Source organism: Salvia hispanica, chromosome 2 (assembly GCF_029641045.1).
Source record: "Salvia hispanica isolate PSC_SH4W2 chromosome 2, Shi_PSC_v1, whole genome shotgun sequence".
Classification (NCBI taxonomy): domain Eukaryota; kingdom Viridiplantae; phylum Streptophyta; class Magnoliopsida; order Lamiales; family Lamiaceae; genus Salvia; species Salvia hispanica.
This window is the reverse complement of record NC_142693.1, coordinates 18,778,934-18,800,911: the sequence shown is the minus strand read 5'-3', so window position 1 is coordinate 18,800,911 and position 21,978 is coordinate 18,778,934. Positions and strand designations below refer to the sequence as shown.

Sequence of the window (21,978 nt, the reverse complement as noted above, 5' to 3'; positions counted from 1 at the left end):
CTCGTACTTATACAACAAAAGGTCATTATTCCTCTACACTCGTACATATAAATATTCACAATTTTATAAAAATATTAGTAGTCATCATCTAAAATGTATAAATATTCAAATTCATAAATGTCATTATAATTGTATAAAACATAAGCGAATGGATGAACCGTTTTTTCTAACCTTTAATTGATTATGACATACTATTTTATAAATATTCAAATTCATCCAATTCCTTATAAATATTTCAAAATAAGATCAAAATTTGTCTTTTATATTATTATAGACTATAGATTTAAATTTTTATTGAATATTGTATAATTATTTTGATTCAAGCCTGAAATTGTGTAAAATATTGTCATAAAATTTCCATATAATTTTTTAATTGCTATAGAATAATATACGAAGTAGTACTATTTTGTGATTTAATTTAACTGAATTTATAATTTAAGAGCATCAATGTATATGTACAGAGAGTCCTATTCTAATGCTTTTAGCACCCTAATCCAAAATCAAGACTAAATCTCCACCCTTGGATTTTAAAATTAGTGGATGAGATTAAAGCTCACAAAATCTCAATAAATAGTAGACAAAATATCAACAAAAAGGTAATATCGTCATTATGTTATCATATGATAATTTTCGTGAGTGTTTTTTTATATCAACATTGTGTATTACAAATATCAACAATATGACATTGGAATATCAACACATTTTTATTGAGATTGGACATGCATAATATTGAGATTTTGCCTACAATATATTGAGATTTTTTGTTGCATTTGTTGAAAATAGCTGCTTATCAACATGTACGAAAATTGAAATATAATTTATCAAATTTCATCACCCGAATATCGTCGGAACATATGCAATTGAGATCTCGTTGGAATCCTTATTAAATTATCTTTAATTTGATATATTTTTTGCGAAAAATAATTTAAATTGAGAGAGTTACGTAAATTTAAAGATTTGAGATGATTTTGAGGAGAGAGAAAATAGTTAGTTATAATTACTACATATAGGATTTGACATTAATACCCTTTTAATTTAATTAATAATTATTTAAATTTAAAATATTTTACACTTGGCATCATATTAACCACAAGATCTTCTAATCTAATGGTTGAAAATTGGTCTCAATTTGAGATTGGTAATTAGTTAGCAATTAATTACATCCCTATATACAGATACATATACCTTCATTCATTATGTTTAAAATTACGTCTTCATTCATTATGTTATTATTTGATCTTCGTCCCACTTTAATATTTCTCTTACTTTATGATCTTTCAATTTCAATCTCATTTAATGCGGGACAAAAAAAAAACGATAAAACTAAGAACAAAATGCAAGATATTAGCATATCGATATACTTAAAAAACTTAATAAAGCTTTGTTTTTTTCTTTCCTATATCCAAAAGAACTATCCCAATTAATAGGGGATAAAAAGGAGCATTGAAAAAATACACTACTCCATACTACTACCAAAAAAATGTAAGATATATAAGCATTTCGATATTCTTTAAATTTAAATTAATCTAAAATAAAATAAAGTAAAACAATGAGTAAATTGTAAAATCTTGTTACACATATAACATGGTAATTATAAATAGTTGGTCCAGATAGACCTAGAAATTAGAGTAGGAGAAAATTTCAGAATTATCATATCATTGCTTTGACCTAATTTTATTATTTTAATTAATATTTTTTTATTCTGGATCTAGGGTTTTCTCCTCAATCGTCGTCACCACTCACGTACTCTGCTATTAAAAATCTCACCAGATTCATAACCCTAGTTCTAAATTTAATCTTAGATACTTCAACAATCGAGAATTCAATCGGGGACAACGGAATAGCTGCAATCTAGATTTCAATCCAACTTTTTTTTTCCGGATTTCACTATCAATCGATTTATAAATCTCGAAAATTCGGACCGATGAATTTCAACGAACTACTCTAGAGAAGGGGTAATACATAGCCCAATTACTCGGCCGATTGGTCGATTGTTTACAAAACCACATTGAAGTAGTGAAATTGGGATTGAAACTAGAAAATTTCGTAAATGTATCAGAAAATGGTGTTGATGTATGAAGGGGCGAGGTTGTTGGGAGAGGCTGAGTTGCAGCCGCAGGAGGGATTTGTGTGGGCGCAGGAGCTGAAGGAAATTCGAATTTGTCAGTACACTTCGCCGAGTGAGAGGTGCCCGCCGCTCGCCGTGCTTTTGACGATAAACTCCACCGGAATATGCTTCAAACTGAAATCTACTGTCAATATGAAGAATCAGAATCAGGACTCGCCGCTTTCTGTTTTGCACGCCACCTGTCTCAGAGAAAACAAGGTATTGCCCACCAGAAACAGAAACCACAGAACTACCTAAAATAAGTATAACTTGATTCAGCAAATCTTACTCTTATGACATTGTGATTGAGTGTTTGCAGAAACTCTAATTTTTTAAGTAGAGAAGATACATAATTTCTAAATTTTCATTTGGACAAGGAATGAGGACAAAAAACAGATTATTCATGGTGATTTTGTTGATTTAATTGTTTACTATTGCTCGAATATGGAGGAATTTAGGCTCCAGTGAAAACAGTTATCACCTGATGATAGTAAATTGGATGTTGAGAGCATTATTTCGATACAATTGGGATTCTGGAAATGGTATGTTCAGTTGTAACAGCACCTGAAAATTGAAAAGAACTAAGTTAGCAAACCCAGTCTGAGAGAACCTTTGTTTGTTTGCATTATGTGGTTTTGTTTGTACTGATGATGGGAATGGACGGCTCTATGCCGCCTTGAGATTTTTGTGTTCTACTTCAATATGTTGACCTCTTACGCGTGTTAATTTTGGTTCCGATGCATTTCGCTCATAGTTATAGCAATCCTTCAATATTTCTATATCTTTCTAATCTGTTATGGTTTATTCGGTTTCAACACTAAATTTCAATGCAATCAAATTTTCAGACTGCTGTAGCATCCTTTGGTGGAGGGGAAATTCATTTAGTTGCCATGCATTCGAGAAAGGATCAAGGGCAAGGTCCATGCTTTTGGGGGTTCAATGTCGCATCAAGCATATACAATTCTTGCCTTGTTATGCTGAATCTCAGGTGTCTTGGCATTGTGTTTGATCTTGATGAAACACTCGTAGTAGCTAACACAATGCGGTCGTTTGAGGATAGGATAGAGGCTTTGCAGCGGAAAATGAATTCAGAGTCTGATCCACAGCGTGTTTTGGGGATTCAGGCAGAGATCAAACGATATCATGATGACAGAATTATTTTGAAGGAATATGCAGAAAGTGATCAGGTGACTGACAATGGGAAAATTATCAAATCACAGTCTGAAGTGGTTCCTGCTCTGTCAGAAACTCATCAACCTATTGTTCGCCATCTTATACGTCTTCAAGATAGAAATATTATTCTTACTCGTATCAATCCACTGGTAAGCATCAAGATGTTAAGGTTTCATTCCCTTCTTGGTTTTGTTCACTTGTGAGTGCTCTGGTAATTTTGGGTGAACTACTACTTAGTGTGTCTAAAACGTGCATTTTAAGAAATTTATCAGTTTAGACTCTTTTATCAGTCAGTGGAATTAATACGAGCAGTTCAGGGGTTTCTGTGTGGCATATTATTACAAAGCACTTAGCTCCTTGTGAGAACTTAACTAATGAGGAACAATTCATAAAAACTGTAAACTTTCTACTGCATACGTCAATTTGTCGCTATTAAGATTAAGGATGGTTCTTTTTCACTTATGCAGATACGTGATACAAGTGTTCTTGTGAGACTGAGACCTGCTTGGGAGGATCTTAGAACTTACTTGACTGCTAAAGGGAGAAAACGCTTTGAAGTTTTTGTTTGCACAATGGCTGAAAGGGATTATGCTTTAGAAATGTGGAGACTTCTTGATCCAGGATCTAACTTGATAAACTCTAGAGAGCTCTTGAATCGCATTGTGTGCGTCAAGTCTGGTAAGGTTCTTGGAACTGTTGTCTTGGGGTCTGTTGTCAATACATACATACATACATACATGTGTGACGCTGGTTGATGACTATTACTTTTTAAACAGGTTCTAGGAAATCACTGTTTAATGTTTTCCAAGATGGAAACTGCCATCCTAAGATGGCATTGGTAATTGATGACCGCTTAAAAGTGTGGGATGAGAAAGATCAACCACGAGTCCATGTTGTTCCTGCATTTGCTCCATATTATGCTCCTCAAGCTGAGGTAATGGCAACTTACTTCAAATCTCTGTCTGCAAGGATAACTCAGTATTTTTCTAACTTGTATAGGCTTTTTCTAGGCCAACAACAGTGTCCCTGTGCTCTGTGTTGCAAGAAATGTAGCTTGCAATGTGAGAGGTGGTTTTTTCAAGTAAGATAATGTTACCCTGTGTTATTTCATATTTCACTGTATGTATATTGTTTACCTTCTATTCAATTTGACCTGGCATATTCAACGCAGAGATTTTGATGATGGGCTTTTGCAACAAATAACTGAGCTTGCATATGAAGATGATATTCGGACTGTGCCTTCTTCACCAGATGTGAGCAATTACTTAGTTTCAGAGGTAAGTCTATTTAGCATCTCCACTTATTCACCCTTATCTGGTAAATGTAGTCTAGGCAGCTGCATTCACCAATAGTTGGAGTTGTGCCTAGATGGCATTCCCTTTTCTATTATGACTCGCATTATGAAAGTTGCTAGTCACTAAAATTATATGCTAAGCAACAATGCCTTTCTGTGTTACAGGATGATCCATCAAGTTTGAATGGGAATAAAGATTCCCTTGGTTTTGATGGAATGGCAGATTCTGAGGTGGAAAGGAGACTGAAGGTGTGCTGTCTTGCTGAGCATCTTTGTTGTGTTGCTTTAGTATGGAGATACTCTGCAGCCTCTTGGGGCATATGCGTTTGCTTTCTTTTCCTTCGTGTATTTAATATTGTAGTAGTTCTTTCTTCTTTGCTCCTGGTCGTGTATGTTAAAAGTACATTGAATGTATTGCAAACAGAATCCTAGTGGTATCATAACTTCTGTGTGTAATTATTCAGGAGACGATTTCCGCTTCTTCAGCTGCTTCGTTGCCAACTGCTAATTTAGACCCAAGACTCGCCTCAGCACTCCATTATGCTGCATCATCCTCTTCTTTTACAGTTCCTCTACCAGCAATACCAGTACCAGGACCAGCTATGTCTTTCGTTAATCAGCAATTATTACCTCAAGTGGCTCAGCTTAGCCAAGCAGAAATGACTGTGCAAAGTTCTCCTGCAAGGGAAGAGGGTGAGGTTCCTGAATCAGAACTAGATCCTGATACAAGAAGGAGACTGTTAATTTTGCAGCACGGTCAAGACATGAGAGAACACCCTCCGAGTGAACCTACATTTCCTGCCAGGCCCCCAATGCAAGTATCACTACCAATAGGTCAGGGCCATGGCTGGTTTCCTGTTGAAGAAGAGATGAGCCCGGGACAACTGGACCGTGTGGCACCACCGAAGGAATTCATTTTGAATGCAGACACTATTCCTATTGACAAGAATCGGTCTCCTCATCCACCCTTCCTCCACAAAGTGGAGCCTTCTATCCCGCCTGCTAGAGTGTTGCATGAAAGTCAGAGATTACCAAGGGAGGTTTGTTAACTTCTCTATAGTCCTTCATTACACATTTTGGCTAGTTGAGAAGTCAAGTTCCTTTTGATGTCTGGCAAGTTTCCTGATACTATTCGCCATTTACAGGCATTTTCCAGAGAAGATCAATTAAGGTTGAATCAAGCAGTATCCACTTTTCCTTCTTTTTCTGGTAAGCTGTGGCCCTTATAAATCCCTGCCAATTGCATTTATTAACAACTTATGTGGGCATAACATTACCTCGGGTTCCAGATTACATGTACAGCATGACATCCTTTTATACAAGCCCAATTTATGCTACGTACCTCTTACTCCCAGTCTCCCACTCAAAGGGGCCAGAGACGACTCATACAATAAAAACTTGGGCAGGATAATGTTGAAAGTGTGCTTCCTTAAGAATTGTATGTGAATATAGGACATATATAATCTGGTTATTAGGAGGTTTATTCTTCTGGATCTCAAGTCACTTCCACCTCCAATTAAAGATCCAAACTTAAATCTATTAAAACATTTGATGCCACCATGTCCTGTTTCAACAGAACATCATTCTTGGCTGAAGTTGTTTCTTCTTCTATATTAACTTCATTCTGTAGAAGTTGATGTTTACTTTCATTTCATGTATTGTTAATTTTGAAGGTCAAGAAAGTCCTGTGGCCCAATCATCTTTAGCAAGTAAGGATATTGATCTCGAAGCTGGACAAATAGATCCGTATACTGAGACATGGCCTGGAGCATTGCAGGACATTGCATTTAAGTGTGGAACAAAGGCATAAACAAGCAGTTCATGTGTTTTTCTTTCCTTTCCTTTTGGGATTATTTGTCTTGCTTAATGTTACGGCTACTTATGCAGGTGGAGTTCAAGCAAGCCCTGGTATCTGGTGCAGAACTTCAGTTCATAGTGGAGGTGATTCCATATTCCAGTCGCACTTCTCTTTTACATTTTACTGAGGAAGAAATAAATTTAAAACTATGATAACCTTATGTTCTACCTCACTTGCCATCTCACTCTGTACCTATCAATTCTTGAATTGCCTCTTAATTTCTCACAAATTCTTTTCATCTTTTTTACCTCTAAAGTAATTTAAATCATCGCATGTGATTGTATTATATTGGTCTTTTGTAGGTCTTGTTTGCAGGTGAGAGAATTGGTCGAGGGATTGGTAGAACAAGAAGGGAAGCACAACGTCAGGCTGCAGAAGGATCTCTTTTATGTCTGGCTGGTAATATGGAAAATGTTAGCTTCCTGATGTTGAAATGTTTAAGATGTTTTTCAATTAAAATTTGAACAAATCTATATACTGATACATTTCAATATAAAAGGCTGATTATTTCCTGAATCACTAATATTGTCTCTGACAATAATGAGCTGTTCACCTGCAGATAAATATATGTCTTATCGTAGATCTGACAACTATGTGCCTGGGAATGGGAGTAGGATTGTTGCTAATCAAAAAGAAAATGGCTTCATTAGTGATCCTAACACTTTTGGATATCAGTCACTGTCTAAGGAGGAGGGTGCTCCATTTTCTACAGTTGCAGCATCTCCAAGAATTCGAGATCCAAGAATTGAGCCTTCCAAAAAGCCAATAGGTTCCATTGCTGCACTTAAAGAGTTGGTAAGTATCATACTTTAATAGTTCTGTCCATGGTTTTCACAACTAATTTCAATATTTTGGGACCGTAATCATACACTTTTTTAATGCCACTTCAGTGCATGATGGAGGGCCTTGGTGTAGCATTCCAAGAACATCAACCTCAGTTTTCAGCTAATTCAGGACATAAAAGTGAAGTTTATGCCCAGGTCGAGAAATACTGTCCCCCTTTTATGCAAATAGATGTTACAAACCAATATTTTCATGTCATTAATCATGTACATAAAGATGCATTCTACTGATATTCAGTAATTAAATTGATTAAAAGCATCCACAGTATATATAATAAAACTTAGTTAAATAGGTGCATTCTAAGATATTATTAATTCCATTGTTTAAGTGGTTTGCCTTCTCTGATTTATAGGTTGAAATAAATGGAGAAGTACTGGGTAAGGGAATGGGCCTAACATGGGATGAAGCTAAATCCGAGGTACTGTGTATTCCCATAAATCTTGTTTCTTCCCCTTTTAAGAATTGCCCGGACAGAATTCTTCTGGTATTAGTAGAATTTTAACTCAAATATTTCTCATTAGGCTGCTGAAAAAGCTCTCGGGGTCTTGAAATCCATGACGGGTCAGTTTCCTTACAGGCGTCAGAATTCCCCGAGGTGAGTGATTATCTTGCTGATGATAACGTGCAACCATGTTTCTGCTGATTTACATTTATGGCTTTGCACAACGGTATTTGATCAAATCATTTTGGTTCAGATCAATGCATGGCGTGTCGAGCAAGAGGATGAAACAAGAGTTCCCCCGAGGTCCTCAGCGATTTTCATCCTCTGGCAGATACTCAAGAAACGGATCACCTATACCGTGAAACAGCCTATACGTTGTTTTTTTGTGCTTGCATTTATAGCATTAGCCCACACACAAGTGCAACTTGCATGATGAAACCTGTAATGTGGGGATGGTGGAGGCTGGGCTGCGGCTGCAGTTAGCTCCCAGTAAGAATTTTGCTGAAGTGGAACTGCACCTTGCCAATGACGGTTAGAAAGCCTGAGGAGGCGGACGCCTCTGTCATTTCAAGTCGACATGGGATCTTCAACTGTTGTTGTATCAGACCTGAATCTTAATCCGGTCTTAGAAGGTGTGAAGATGAAGGAGAAGACGAGGAAGGTGGAATTGGTCGGGGAAGAAGCAATGTTGTGATATAAGTCATGGAGAAGCCGATATGCACTAAACTTTAATGGAATCCCATCTTTGATTCAAAAATTCATCAGTAAATATGACACCGCATCAATGCACATTATGTAGTTTGATAGTATTTGTCATGCCCTACTCCAACCAGCTTAGGGAAATTGTCCATTAATCATTTTTTACCACCACCACCACAAGTAGGAGTTTTGTCCTTGACACTGTAAACTATAACTTTCATGAAATGAGTATATTTGTTTTTAGGGTAAATTGTTGGAAAAAATTACTCTCCCTCCCAATATTTATATTTTGCCATTTTCGTCCGTCCTACTAGACGTGTCCACGGTTTGGAACCGCCGGTTCCGGTTTTGGGAAATATGGAATCGGAATCGAACCGTGAGGCTGTTTCACGGTTTTTAATATAGATAAAATAGAGAGAAATGAGATCCAATTTGAATATAAAATCAACATTTAAGAATAAATAAATAGATAAATAAAAATAAAAGAAATTGTGTTTTGTGCAATCAATTTTGAATAGTGCAGCCATCGCCCACCGTCAACCAATCAATTTTGAAGACTCAACTAATCAATTTTGAAGACTACAACATTAACCAATGTTAATTTATTATACTTTATTTAAAGTAATCAATTCTTCTAAGTTTATTAAAATGTTGGATAAATATTTATTAATAATTATCCATACTCCATAGATTCCATACGTAAAAAAATATATTAATTAATAAAATCGAAAATAGTATTATAAAGTTATTACCATAAACCATACAACATAGATTCCATCTTGTAATTTAGTTATTTATATTTTATTATCTTTTATCTTATGTTTTTCAAATTACCATCCAATTTTACCAAATAGTATTATAAAGTTATTTTGGCTACAAAATTTTGTCCCACATTATCGTTTCTACGGATATTACCAAATCTAAAAATGAAAGTTATTTATATAAGAGTATAAAACTCATAAACCGGATCATTCAGCAATGTTTTTATTTAATGGAGTATAGTTTTAATATAAGGATTAACTATGTTTAAATTTATTTATTTATCATTGCGTTGGCGGTTCGGAACTGTGAAACCGGCGGTTCGGAACCGGCCGGAACCGGCGGTTCGGTCGCGGTTTCGGTTCGAAAAATTTGGAACCTGAACCGAACCACGGTTCTAAAATTCACGGTTTCGGTTTGGCATATTTTTCGCGGTTTCGATTTGGAACCGTAATCGCCGGTTACGGTTTCGGTTTTAACCGCCGGTTCGGTAAACCTTGGGCAGCTCTACGTCCTACAATAAGAGTCTTATTTCATTTTTATCATATATGGCAAATAAGTTTCACATTTCACTTATTTATTCTACTCATATTTTATTATACTCCCTCTGTCTAATAAAAGTTGAGTCACTTCATTTTTTGCCCTCATTTTGAAAAAATCGTAATAAATAGTTAGAATGGATAAATAGTAAAATAAAATCGAGAATAATGTAGATAAAAGTCTTCTCTACATTATTTTCAAATTTAGGTCATCATTTATCCACTTTAACTATTTATTACGTTTTTAAAAAATCGAACGCAAAAAATGAAGTGACTCAACTTTTATGGGACATAGGGAGTACTACAACTAATATATATAATTAGAATCCACAACTAGGACTCTTATTGTGGAGTAAAAATTCCGTAGTCTTGACATAATGAAATGTGGGATGAAGGGAGTATAATGAAATGTGGGATGAATTTTAGATTGTTTGATAATTTTAAAAATCAACTAAAAAAATCAAGTTTATTATATAATTTAGATATGTTGGTAAATTGTAATTAAAAAATTCAAATTGACAAAAACGGCTATGCACAAAACACCAAATTTCAAAACTAATCAAAATAAAAAATAATACACCCCATAAAATAAAATCTCATTTTATCATTAAAAATCTTATTTCACTTTTATAATTTTATAATTTATCATGGGAATCTTGCTTTCTATTAAAATTACAGTTGTATTCCATTATAAATAAATATATAAAAATAAGATTCATCTAACTTTTCACACTAATTTTATTTTGTCGCTCTTATAAAAGAAATTTCGTTTTCCAAGCCAAATCATTTTTTTTATTCTTTAGACTTCAGAGATAGAGAGAGATGGCATCATTCGGCGCGTACAGCATGTACGCAGACGCCTCGGCGCGTCGATTCGACAACGGTGTTTACGCCGCCTCTGATTACTCCTACGCCGCCTTCTCCTCAGCCGACGCGCCGCCTTACTCCGCTCCTGTATACGGCGAGACTGAGGAAGTGATGGTGCATTATCACGCCAATGGCAACGGAAGGTCGCCTTTCGACATTGGGGAGGATTCGGAGGGGAATTTCAGCTTCGACGGATCTATCCTTCCGCCTCCTAGCGAGATGCAGGAAGTAGGATTTGCTTTTCGCGAATGGCGGAGGTTAGATTTTTTCTCTGTTTATCTACTTTACTGCTATTGATTAGTTTTTCTGTTGATTGCTCGTGTGTATAGTTTGATCTGCTATAAAATGTTGCTGGATTCGACTGTGAATTGAACTCTTTGGATAGACTGGTAATGGTATAGTGCGAGGCGATGGAAATCTGATATAGATGAGGATCTTTCATGATCGAAGTTGTTTTCGTTGATTTGTTGTTGTTATTTGCTTAATGTTAAGGATCTGGATTGAATTTTGCTGTAAATCTATGTTGCGAGTAAGATAATTGTTTCCTAATGATCCTTCTAGTTGAATTGGTTGCTATTACAATCGTAAGATGTTCATTGCTATAATTGATTATGGTATAAGAAGAGGTAGTTTTTGAATTGAAAAAAGGTAGGATTGGAAGCATTTCATGAAGTGGCAATGATACAAGTTCTATTTCAGATTTGTGATGGTTTATCTTTTCAAAGAAGCTTAAATGTTGATGGAAATTCACTAGGGGGAAGAGTTTATTTAGATTTCATGAAATCACATTGCACAAGCTTGAGATTAAGAGTGAGGTCAGATTAAATCTAGTAGGAACATTTCACTAAGATGTTTTAAGAAACTTGAAGCAAAGTGTTAAGATAATAATCTATTGCACATCTAAGAAATATATGTATTTATATTAGAGAGGGATCAAATGTACCCTCTTCTTATCGTGAGTCGGTGAGTCCCCCTTGTAATACCACATCAGACGTATAAAATTGCTGATACTGCTGTATATATGTGGAATTATACTGCATCCTTGAACCTTTGTGCCAACGTATGCAGTATCACTCTTCTAATTAATATTTGGAGAAGGTGAATACATTGTTTCAAAATGTTTACTGGTGTCGTACTTCCTCCATTGTGTCTGATTCAAATTAATCAATATCTTTGATATCTATGTGATTATCTTTATCTCCTAGTAGCTGATAAATTTTTATGATCATTTGTTTTTGTCAGATGAAAGCTATTCTGTAATTTTTCTTTACATGAATGACCAGTTGAATAACAATGATGTATAAATCTTGACAAAAATGGGATAGGGACTGTGTTCGAATCTTTGATGAATATGTGTTACCAACCCATCAGTACACCAAATACTGCTTTACGGTTTTATGAATCTGTGATACGTTGATCCAAAATGTCTTTAATCATACAAGGGTTTGGGCGCAGGCAAAATGCTATTCGGCTGGAGGAGAAGGAGAAGAGGGAAAAAGAAATGCGGGGCCAAATCATGGAAGAAGCTGAAGAATATAAACAAGCTTTCTTTGACAAAAGAAAGCTCAATATAGAGACCAACAAAACCAACAACCGAGAGAGAGAGAAGGTTTGTTATGCTCATATCGAGCTTCACTCTTTTTTTTTTCTTTTCCTGGATGATCGAAGTTAGTATAACAGTCGTTCTTGAACGTTCCTCTATTAAACAGTTATCCCTGGCCAATCAAGAAAAGTTTCACAAAGAGGCAGACAAACAGTACTGGAAAGCCATTGCGGAGCTCGTCCCGAACGAGGTGGCCCCCAACATTGAGAAGAGGAGAAAGAAGGACCAAGATAAGAAGCCATTGGTCGCAGTCATTCAGGGGCCCAAACCTGGTAAACCAACTGATCTCTCGAGGATGCGCGGAATATTGGTGAAGCTCAAGCACAATCCTCCGGCACACATGCTACCGTCCCCGCTTGCTCCTGCCTCGGACGGGAAGGAAAACAAGGACAAAAATGCTGCTGCTGCTAATTCTGCTCCAGCCACTCATCAGCCGGCTAAATAATTGGGGCGAAGTTTTGATTTTTCAAAATTCCAATTTTTTCAAAAACATTCATTTTTCCAACTCCTTTCTGTGTCTGCCTTTGATGCAGGGAAATGGAATTTTACCTGTCTGTATCCAGCATTTCTTTGCCGTGTTAAAAATATACTATCATGTTTGTTGCTGTAATATTTTTTTAAAACAATATCAATAATGATTCTACATTTATCGTTGCATCCGACATTTCATTGTTAGAGTTAAAAAATGAGTAAAGGCCAAAATTGGTCCTGAATATATGGTCATTTTATGTTTTTGGTCCTAAACATTATCTTTTGGATTTTTTGGTCCTGCACATATATAAATTTGATCATTTTGGTCCTCCATGAACATTTCCGTTAAAAACTAACGGTCAATGGGTTTAATCCAAATTTTGACCAAATTAAACTTTTAATTCTGATTTTTTACTCCATAATTAATTCCCTAATTATTTTTATAATCTAACCTCAAAAATTAACTGGCCAAACTGACTCTCTGTCTCGGAAAAGCCTTCGAAATCATCGACCTCTCCATCATCATCGCAGTTTTCGTCGTCTTTGCGGCCGTGAATTTGGGGAAACACGATTTTATTGGCAGTATCGTCGTGGTCAGTGACATTTTTGTCGTCGTCCTCTTCCCGCTGGACCTCCTTCTGCTGCAGACGGGCTTCCTTGAGAATTTTAGCGCTGACGGCCGAGGGGACGAGCTTGTCCTCCAGCTGGTGGTGCTTCGGCAACTTGCTCCGCTTCTTGCCGGTGGAGAATGCGTCGGAGCCCAAGGGCAAGAACGGCTCCGGATTCGTGATTCGCGAGCGTTCCCGTTTCTTCGACTGTTAAATTCTCTCAAATTCTCTTAATTCTGTCCCACATCTGACTTGGTGATAATCCAATCTAATCTATATAAGTGTGGATAACCCTCCCCCTTATGAGGCCTTTTAAGGGGTGAGTGGCCCATTTCTAATATCGACATTGTTGCCATTGATTCATAAAACTCCACCGCAACAATGTAGCAAGCAACTATGCAAGATACTCTCCACCTCTCCACCGCCGCCGTCAACCCCCTCCCCCTCCCCAATCCCAATTTCCCCGCCACAAACACCTCCAATTTCCCCTCCTCCTTCAACCAAAACCATCTCCCTCCCTCCCCCAATCAAGTCCCCTGCTAATCCCATTCCTCCGCTGACGCCGCACACCTCCCAAATCCAAGAAATCATCCTCTACCTCGACTCCCTCGGCGTCGACTCCTTCCACTGCCTCCACTCCCACCCTCCCCTCCTCTCCACCCCCGTCTCCCAAATCCAATCCACCGGCCTCACCATCCCCGACCTCCACCGCATCTTCCCCATGTGCTCCGACCTCCTTATCCTCCCAATCTCCCCTTCAATTTCAAATACCCCTTCGCCGGTTTCACAAAATTGAAAAAATTGATGACGAGTTTAGAATATTTATAAAAATAATTAGGGAATTAATTAAGAAGTAAAAAATCAAAATTAAAAGTTTAATTTGGTCAAAATTTAGAATAAACTCGTTGACCATTAGTTTTTAACGGAAATGTTGACGGATGACCAAAATGATCAAAGTTACATATGTGCAGGACAAAAAATTCAAAAGATAATGTTTAGGACCAAAAACGTAAAATGATCATATGTTCAGGACCAATTTTGGCCTTTACTCTTAAAAAATTCATGATGTTTGTTGTTGTAATCCTCTTTGTCTAAGTATTTCTGTGTTTAGTTAAAAAATCCGTCGTTGTAGCGACTCAAAACACGACCTATTGGTTGAAGAAGAAACATGATTGAATATATTTATCTATGATTTCTCTTTCAAAAATTCTTGTCTCATACATAGGAGAAGAATATTAATTATTGACAAACTATATGACAGCAGATCCAGTTGTACCATGAAACTATGTAACGCCTGATGCAAATAAATAGCTGAATAACAATAATATCATTTACGCAGAAGGCTGAACGAAAGCCAGCCCTCGGAACTCGAATGCAAACTCAACGAAACTATCGTTTTCGAAAAATTCATGCAAAATCATCACACTGACTTCAGCTATTCAACTTCATCTCGGGACAACCTCAGTGATTGTGATGGGAACAGAACTCATCTGGCGGCTGGTTGAGGTGTCACTCGACTTATTCTTCGACGCCTTACCACTATGTCGGCCTGAATCTTCGAAGAAGCCAGGCGGCGTGAGTTGATCTTCATTTAGCTTTACGTTTCTGGAAAGCATCTCGGTGACCTGGCTCATCAATGGCCTCCTGCTCGCATTCGCTTGAGTACAGAATAGGGCGACTTTCATATACCTGGTCGCCACATCCTTTGGGAACTCCTCGAGTTCTGGATCGACAAGATCCAGCAATTTCCCTTGTTCGTAAAGCTCCCAGGCCTAAGAAGCAACCATTACACATCAGCAAAACAAGGACTAAATTTTACCAACCAAAGCGATAAAACAGATCAAACAAGTAGTTATCGAACCACATAATTTTTAAATATCGATATCCCAAAGTTGAGTTATTATTGGTAGGAAGACCAGTAGACCACTGCCAAAAGCTAAAGCTAATCCAGCAAGCAGCAACATATGAGGGCATGGGAGTTGGGGGTAACGGGTATTGATCATGAAAATACATTACGATCAAAGATCTTGATACATGGATCAACAAGGATCAGGGGAACCTCTTGCAAATATAGACTCGTACATATGATAATGCCCCGGGATATCAAAATAATGATAAAATGATACGCACCCATTCTATTAGTAATTTCTGGCCACCTCCATAATCACTATTTCCACTGCTTCTTCCGCTTACAATTTCAAGTGTCAAGACTCCAAAGCTGTAAACATCTGCCTTCAGAGTTAATTGACCACCTAGGACATACTCTGGTGCCAGGTAACCACTGGAAGGATAAAATCCGATACAAATTTAGAAAAGATTGCTAAAAATATAGCCCAATTCAAAATTGACAAGGGTATCCTGACTAATAGCAAGCCTAATCTAAAGATGCGCGTAGAGTCACAAGAAATAAAATTAAACATACGTTGTTCCTGCTATTCTTGTGCTGATATGAGTAATATTATCAGGAAAAAGCTTAGCTAATCCAAAATCACCAATTTTTGGTTGGAAGTTCTCGTCCAGAAGAATGTTACTAGCTTTGATGTCTCTGTGAACAATGTGAGGCACAAGTTCTTCATGAAGATATGCAAGGCCTCTTGCAGTCCCCATGCAAATGGCAGACCTCTTCTCCCACTCCAAATTAATGGACTTTCGAAAACCTGTGGATACACTATGAATAAGCTGAGCGTCCAATGGGAAGCAGAAAATTTTTAACTTGCTTCGTGCTACTAACTACAAGCTTACTCAATAGTGCGCGATCGATGCTACTGTTTTCTAAATACTCATACACCAAAATCCGGTTATGACCATAAACACAGCAACCAAGTAACTCAACAAGGTGTGGATGCTTGACATTAGATATGGTTTCTATCTCAGTCATAAACTCCCGTTCTCCCTGTTTTGATTCAGCTGAAAGCACCTTTACAGCAACTTCTCTTCCATTTTTGAGAACCCCCTGTGCAATATAACTGGGTTTCATAAGTAAGTTAAGGTAATTCAAAACTGGGGAATAAGAAAATAACAGTGTAAAGGAGATGCACCAAAATTATATACGTAGCACAAAATCCAGTGAAAATTAGTCAACTTGCTCCTTCATTGGACCCAATTAAGCTTTCAAAGAATGGATACTTTTAAGTAATAACATCAATTGCTTGACCTTCAAAAGAAATAAGTAGGTTCCAATATGCTAAAAATATGAATTAAACTTGACTTTATATCTCAGGTTAAGCCTTTTGCAACTTGAAAGGTTAACTGCTCCTTGATCGTAATACTGAGAATACTATATTTTAATAAAACGAAAAAGCACCGCTCAGCCTGCCATCACTTTGGAATCAGCTTAACAGAGAGAGCGGCTTCAATATAGATGTGAAGGGAAATAATATGCTGCATAGAGTGATACCTTGTAAACTGTACCGAAACCTCCTCTTCCTATCTTATTACTTCGATGGAAGTTGTTTGTTGCTCCTACCAGTGAATTGTAGGTGAAATTTTTCGTCTTCGAAATTGAGATCCCTACGGAGAAAGGTGTAAACAAATATGATAGAAACAAGAGTACCATTAAGAGCATCTAGATTACGTAAACAAAATGACAGAAAATAAAGTAAGGCGCCCAACCAACCATAGATATTCAATCAAGGTTGCAATGTTCAACCTTAAGCACTCATTGTCCAAATACTTATGTTTCTTAATTAGACTGTAAATGTTATTCCAATGGGCTTATGAATATATGCACTCACCCACCCTCTTGCAGCATGATATTAGTGATAACACTACCGGTGCCACACTGCCACATGATTTGCTTTAGTGCGGACTGGACATGCTATGGTGAGTGTATATCTCCATACAAGTTAGAATCGTGGACCTTGGTGTAGCAATGACACTTGCTGAACAGCAGCATTGCAACGTTATTCACCGACAGTCCAAACAACTCTTGCATTTTTCCTAAAGTCGGTAATAGTATTGGAAAGCAATGTTACTATGTACCTAAAACTACAGCTCAGAACACTGATATGATCAAAGATATCCAATACTATCTAGGTTGAACACAGGTTAGACATCCTACTCATCTATGGTTAGCCACAGTGATCCCTGTAGTAATGCAACAAGAGTTGAACCATTAATTGATTATCTAGTCATCATCTCAAGCAACAGGCACAATTAATACTAGACTTCTTTAAGTTCACCATTAATACTGGACTTGTCATATTCAAATGATCCCTTAGGCCTTAGAAATGCCGATTGAACCAGGTGGAATTATTTAAGAACTGTTTTGTTGGGTTTTAAGATAGAAAAGATGCAGAATTTGAAACTCCTTACATCTATGCCAGAGTCAGTCAACCAGCTCTTATTATTTTACTGGAAATAACCAAAACAATGCACGTCTACTTGAACTGGAAACTTAGTAAGGCACTTCAGTTGTTGCAACATAATCTATCATTTATACAGATCACAAAGTACTTTACCTTCTTCAGCTTGTGTGGATTCATTAGCACGCCTGTCATGTCTCTTCTTTAGCACAGATGAAGAACCAAAACAACTACAACTCATGTCCCACTACAGCCTGCAGCAATAATCTCCTAATCCAACTCAAGTGACTTCGAATCTGGACAACAAACGACCAATACATTTCCATTAGCCATCAAGTTCACACCCACATTACTTCCAAAATTAGCTTTTCTTAATCCTGCACACATTTAAACATCACACTAACAAGAAATATTTCACCAAAATGCAAAGTCTTCACCTGTATACTCGGCAGATGGATACATGTATTGCCATAGTTAAACAACCGATACTACGTATTATAGTAAGTAAAATCAAGGCATATTAAGTCCTTCAACAAGCAAATGATGTGATAATACGTAAGTGAATTAAATCTCTCAAATTTATCACATGAGCCATTTCTCAGCACATTAGGTTGTTTTATTAGAAGTTATGATGATTGATTAACAATTTGAGTTATGCAATACTTTTACAAATAGGTTTACACGGTTGACACATTTCCAAATCTGCATACTGATTCTCAATCACAAACACACACACACACACACAAAACACACAGTAGCTACTACAAATATAAGTTTTGCGGATATGCACTAATCACAAATTCACAATCCTCAATCAAAATCGAAAATAATCTACAGGTAATTAATTCCTTATAATAATTTCAACTAAAGTAAACACACACATATATATGGCGAAAAATCACCATCGGAACTCAAAATTGGATTCTAAATCAGCTCAAATTACGAAATAACGACGCATACAAAAACTAACACGAAAATTCAGCGAGCAACAGTGTGGGACTCCGAAAACGAAAAACGACAATAAGAAATCGAGAAAGCGAATTCACCAGAGGCAAAATTGAAACACGATCGCAAGTTCGCAACTCACAAATTAGTCGGCGCATTCAAGTAACGGAGAGATCGTTGATGTTTCTGAGATGGAGAGGGGTTGGGGATTTCTCCTTGCAGCGTGGACTGGCGAAGGATGAGAAAACGCGCGAGGAAGAGTCCGAAGTCATAGCTCACGCTGAAGATTCGCCTCGCGTTCTCACTTCTCACGGCTCCGCCAATACTGTGTGTTGTGTGTTTTATTTTTGATTGTTGATAGCTACTGTTATATCCCTTTTTTAATTGAATTATGTACCATTATTCATTTTTTTCGAAAAGATTGATCAATCTATTATATTTATTTATTTATATCTTCTAACTATTTTGTCAATTTTATTCCAGATTGATAATTGTATCATTTTATGTTAGCAATTTCAAATATCAATATTTACAACTTGTATTAATTTTATTGTCGGAATCTCACTTTAATAATTAAGTTTGGTGGAAAAGACTTCGTTGCGAGAAAAAATGTTACTCCATCCGTTTCATAAAAATAAAAACTCTGAAAATTGATAAAGTAAGAGAGAAAAAAATGAGTAAAATAAGAAAGAGGTAACAAAAAAGTAATGGATTCCGAGATCCATTTTCTAAAATGACAAGTTTCTATTTTAGGAAACGAACAAAAAAAAATTCTATATTTTTGAAACGGATAGAGTAGTATTTTACTTTAATTTTTATTTTTCGATATAGTATATGTTTACAATTGATGTACTCCATTAATAGTATAAACTAAAACATGAAAAAATAAATTCTCCATCTCATAGCAATTCTTTTTTGGCATAAAATTTTACATAATAAAGTAGAAGGATTAAAATAAAGAATGACACTTCTATTTCTGTATTTAGAAAAACATCACTCAAAGTATATCATAAAATGAAAAATATGTCAGTTTAAACATCACTCTAAGTACATCCAATTAAACAATTGGATATAATCCCCAAGATTGCTATAAATTTAGATAAATTGACAAATGTTGAAAATCAATACTCCATATTTCATTTATCCATAGAAAACAATCTAATTAGCCTTCCATAAAAAGTGGAGTACTATATAACACTAGTCTTAACCCACGTGCGATGCACGACGGAATATTTTTTTGTCATACAATTTTAAATTGTTAATCGATTAATTAAAATAGGAAACAATATAATTATATACGATTTAAAATAGAAAAATATACTACTATGTAATAAAAATTCAATAAATATATACTCCTCAATTCATTTTACACCTAAAGACATTAACTTAAACATATTTAAAATTGAATTGAGACAAACACAATTATTTGGACAATGATAAAGAGACTACATTAAGTGTTGACATTTTTAAAAAATATGTTTAAAACAATCCTTCATATTTCTCTACTAAAAATAATAAACTGTGTAAAGATGAAGATAAATACTATGTATGTTTGAGTTAAGGATGTTACAATTCTTCTCTCTCTAAGAACGGTAAAAAATATTGGGGTAAAATTCTGAAACCATATACACGCGGTACTCTAACTTTTGTAATCAAAGGAAAAAAACAACAATAAATGAAATGGAAATTACAATGAAAATTAGTCAAGAAAAACCATCTTTCCGCAAGACAAATTACATCACGGTTAGTGCTCTCGGATTGACATATTTTCCCCAGAAATGAAAACGACTTCCTCCTAACGTATATAACATCTCAAACCTGCTAGGCACCTATAAACTTGATGGGGCTCCAAAATCAAGCAAAACAATGTTTCTAAAATGTGCAATAAAATGTTGAGAGCTTCAGAGAGAATGAAGAATGTTTTGTTAGTGTGTATAGTGTAATTCATCCACAATTCTATGCCTTATATAGGTACAAAATTAGTACATGAGAGATCATGGAATTAAAACATCATAAATTTTAAAATCAAGACAATATAGGTTACAAAATTTGTTAAATGCTCATTATTCTATTTAAATATTTGTAACCACCAATGAGTCATTGTAGTGATTTAAGAATTAGTCAAATGCTCATTAAAATATCTAAATAAATATTCATGAGTTACTTAAAATATTCAAATTGGTCCATAACTTATAAATATTTCAGAATAAGGACAAAACATATAAATATTTCAAGAAAAGACCAAAACTCGCCTTTTATATATGTATAGATTGATAAAATTAATTTATACTTTTATTATCATGTGCAGTTGAAAGTGGGTTGGCGTGGGGTCATCTTACCACATAACCGAACGTTTAAATTTTCCCACCCACTCCCATTTTTTTTTAATATTTAATGGTTTTCCAATTCTTTTATGTGTGGAGTACTTTATTAGGACAATCTTTATTGCAATTTTTATGTTCATAATTGACTTGTACAAATTGAGTTTACATGAAAAATACTCTCCCTTCCATAAAAATATGCTTTCCATTTTTTTTCAATCCTATTAAAATTATATACATTCCATTTTTAAAAAATTATATCAATTTAATAATATAGGTTTCATCATCCACTAACACTACTTTAACTATTATTCCCTCTATTTCTCTTACTTTAGTCTTTGCCATACCATTCTCATCATTTCTCTTAATTTATAAATTTATCTTAATATCTGTATCATACCCATTACCAATATTTTCATGGGACGGAGGGAGTATGTACTACTATATACCGTCCGTCTCAGTTTAAGACTCATGTTTTGTCATTTCCGTCTGTCCCAATTTAAGAGTCCTATTTAGAATTTACCATATTTGGACATAAAATTTAACCTTATTGTTGATGAAATTTACACTCAAATGCCATTATTTTCATAAAATTAAAACAAAACAAAAACCTTTTACATACAAAAAGTCAAAAGAGTCCCACTTTCCACTACTTCACTTCAATTAGTATACACTTCAACAATTACTATCTCGCTTTGTTTATGACCCACTTCAATAATTTTTTAAAACTCGTGCCGTAACTAAATTGCATTCTTAACTTGAGATGAGGAAGTACTAACTTGACGTTGGCTCTATGTGTTTTTGTCATAGGTTGACCAACTTTTCGAAATAAATTCCGCCGTCGTCCACTATAAAGTGGTTATTGGAATAGTATCTTTATTGGAAAATGGAAACACAAAAAGTCAAAAAGTCGTTGTTTTTCATTTTCATCACCACTTTAATTTTCCTTTTAAGCGGTATATATTGCTCTTGCGTCTAGAAACGCAGGGGAATAATGATTAAATAACGTGGATTAATTCAACGTGACAATTTCAAGTTTGAAGGCAGTATCTTTGGCGTTTGTAATAGTGCCATTTCAATGATTGTTTTATATATACAACAAAATATACTAGTTATATATACACGCGAAATGTTCTCTTTAAATA

General features: G+C 35.6%; 3 protein-coding genes across 5 annotated transcripts; 2 read left to right on the top strand and 1 right to left on the bottom strand.

Moving 5' to 3' along the window:
• The first annotated feature begins 1,699 nt into the window (after positions 1 to 1,699).
• LOC125209461 (RNA polymerase II C-terminal domain phosphatase-like 1) lies at positions 1,700 to 8,666 on the top strand. 3 transcript variants are annotated; one of them, XM_048109063.2, is made up of 17 exons: positions 1,701 to 2,326; positions 2,953 to 3,429; positions 3,748 to 3,958; positions 4,057 to 4,214; positions 4,291 to 4,361; positions 4,452 to 4,557; positions 4,740 to 4,823; positions 5,039 to 5,614; positions 5,720 to 5,783; positions 6,248 to 6,378; positions 6,462 to 6,515; positions 6,735 to 6,831; positions 6,992 to 7,227; positions 7,323 to 7,412; positions 7,628 to 7,693; positions 7,797 to 7,870; positions 7,971 to 8,666. In XM_048109063.2, exons 1-17 carry the CDS (start codon positions 2,051 to 2,053, stop codon positions 8,077 to 8,079), a joined length of 2,880 nt encoding a protein of 959 aa, XP_047965020.1. In that variant the 5' UTR covers positions 1,701 to 2,050; the 3' UTR covers positions 8,080 to 8,666. The 3 variants fall into 3 exon arrangements, 2 of the variants coding, with proteins under 2 accessions (XP_088921856.1, XP_047965020.1); XR_016135808.1 differs by lacking the exons at positions 7,797 to 7,870; positions 7,971 to 8,666 and having other exon boundaries at positions 1,700 to 2,326; positions 6,735 to 6,845; positions 7,628 to 7,676; XM_089065730.1 differs by lacking the exons at positions 7,628 to 7,693; positions 7,797 to 7,870; positions 7,971 to 8,666 and having other exon boundaries at positions 1,700 to 2,326; positions 6,735 to 6,845; positions 7,323 to 7,417.
• A 1,825-nt stretch (positions 8,667 to 10,491) lies between these two features.
• LOC125209491 (clathrin light chain 1-like) lies at positions 10,492 to 12,829 on the top strand. Its single transcript, XM_048109090.2, has 3 exons — positions 10,492 to 10,838; positions 12,037 to 12,190; positions 12,291 to 12,829. The coding sequence occupies exons 1-3, from the start codon at positions 10,537 to 10,539 to the stop codon at positions 12,627 to 12,629; spliced, it is 795 nt and encodes a 264-aa protein (XP_047965047.1). The 5' UTR covers positions 10,492 to 10,536; the 3' UTR covers positions 12,630 to 12,829.
• A 1,718-nt stretch (positions 12,830 to 14,547) lies between these two features.
• Positions 14,548 to 18,859, bottom strand: LOC125202536 (cold-responsive protein kinase 1-like). The gene is made up of 7 exons (XM_048100943.2): positions 18,655 to 18,859; positions 17,724 to 17,863; positions 16,661 to 16,773; positions 16,006 to 16,216; positions 15,686 to 15,920; positions 15,394 to 15,544; positions 14,548 to 15,035 (listed from the first exon to the last, which is right to left on the bottom strand). Exons 2-7 carry the CDS (start codon positions 17,806 to 17,808, stop codon positions 14,709 to 14,711), a joined length of 1,122 nt encoding a protein of 373 aa, XP_047956900.1. The 5' UTR covers positions 17,809 to 17,863; positions 18,655 to 18,859; the 3' UTR covers positions 14,548 to 14,708.
• Between the last annotated feature and the right edge of the window lie 3,119 nt (positions 18,860 to 21,978).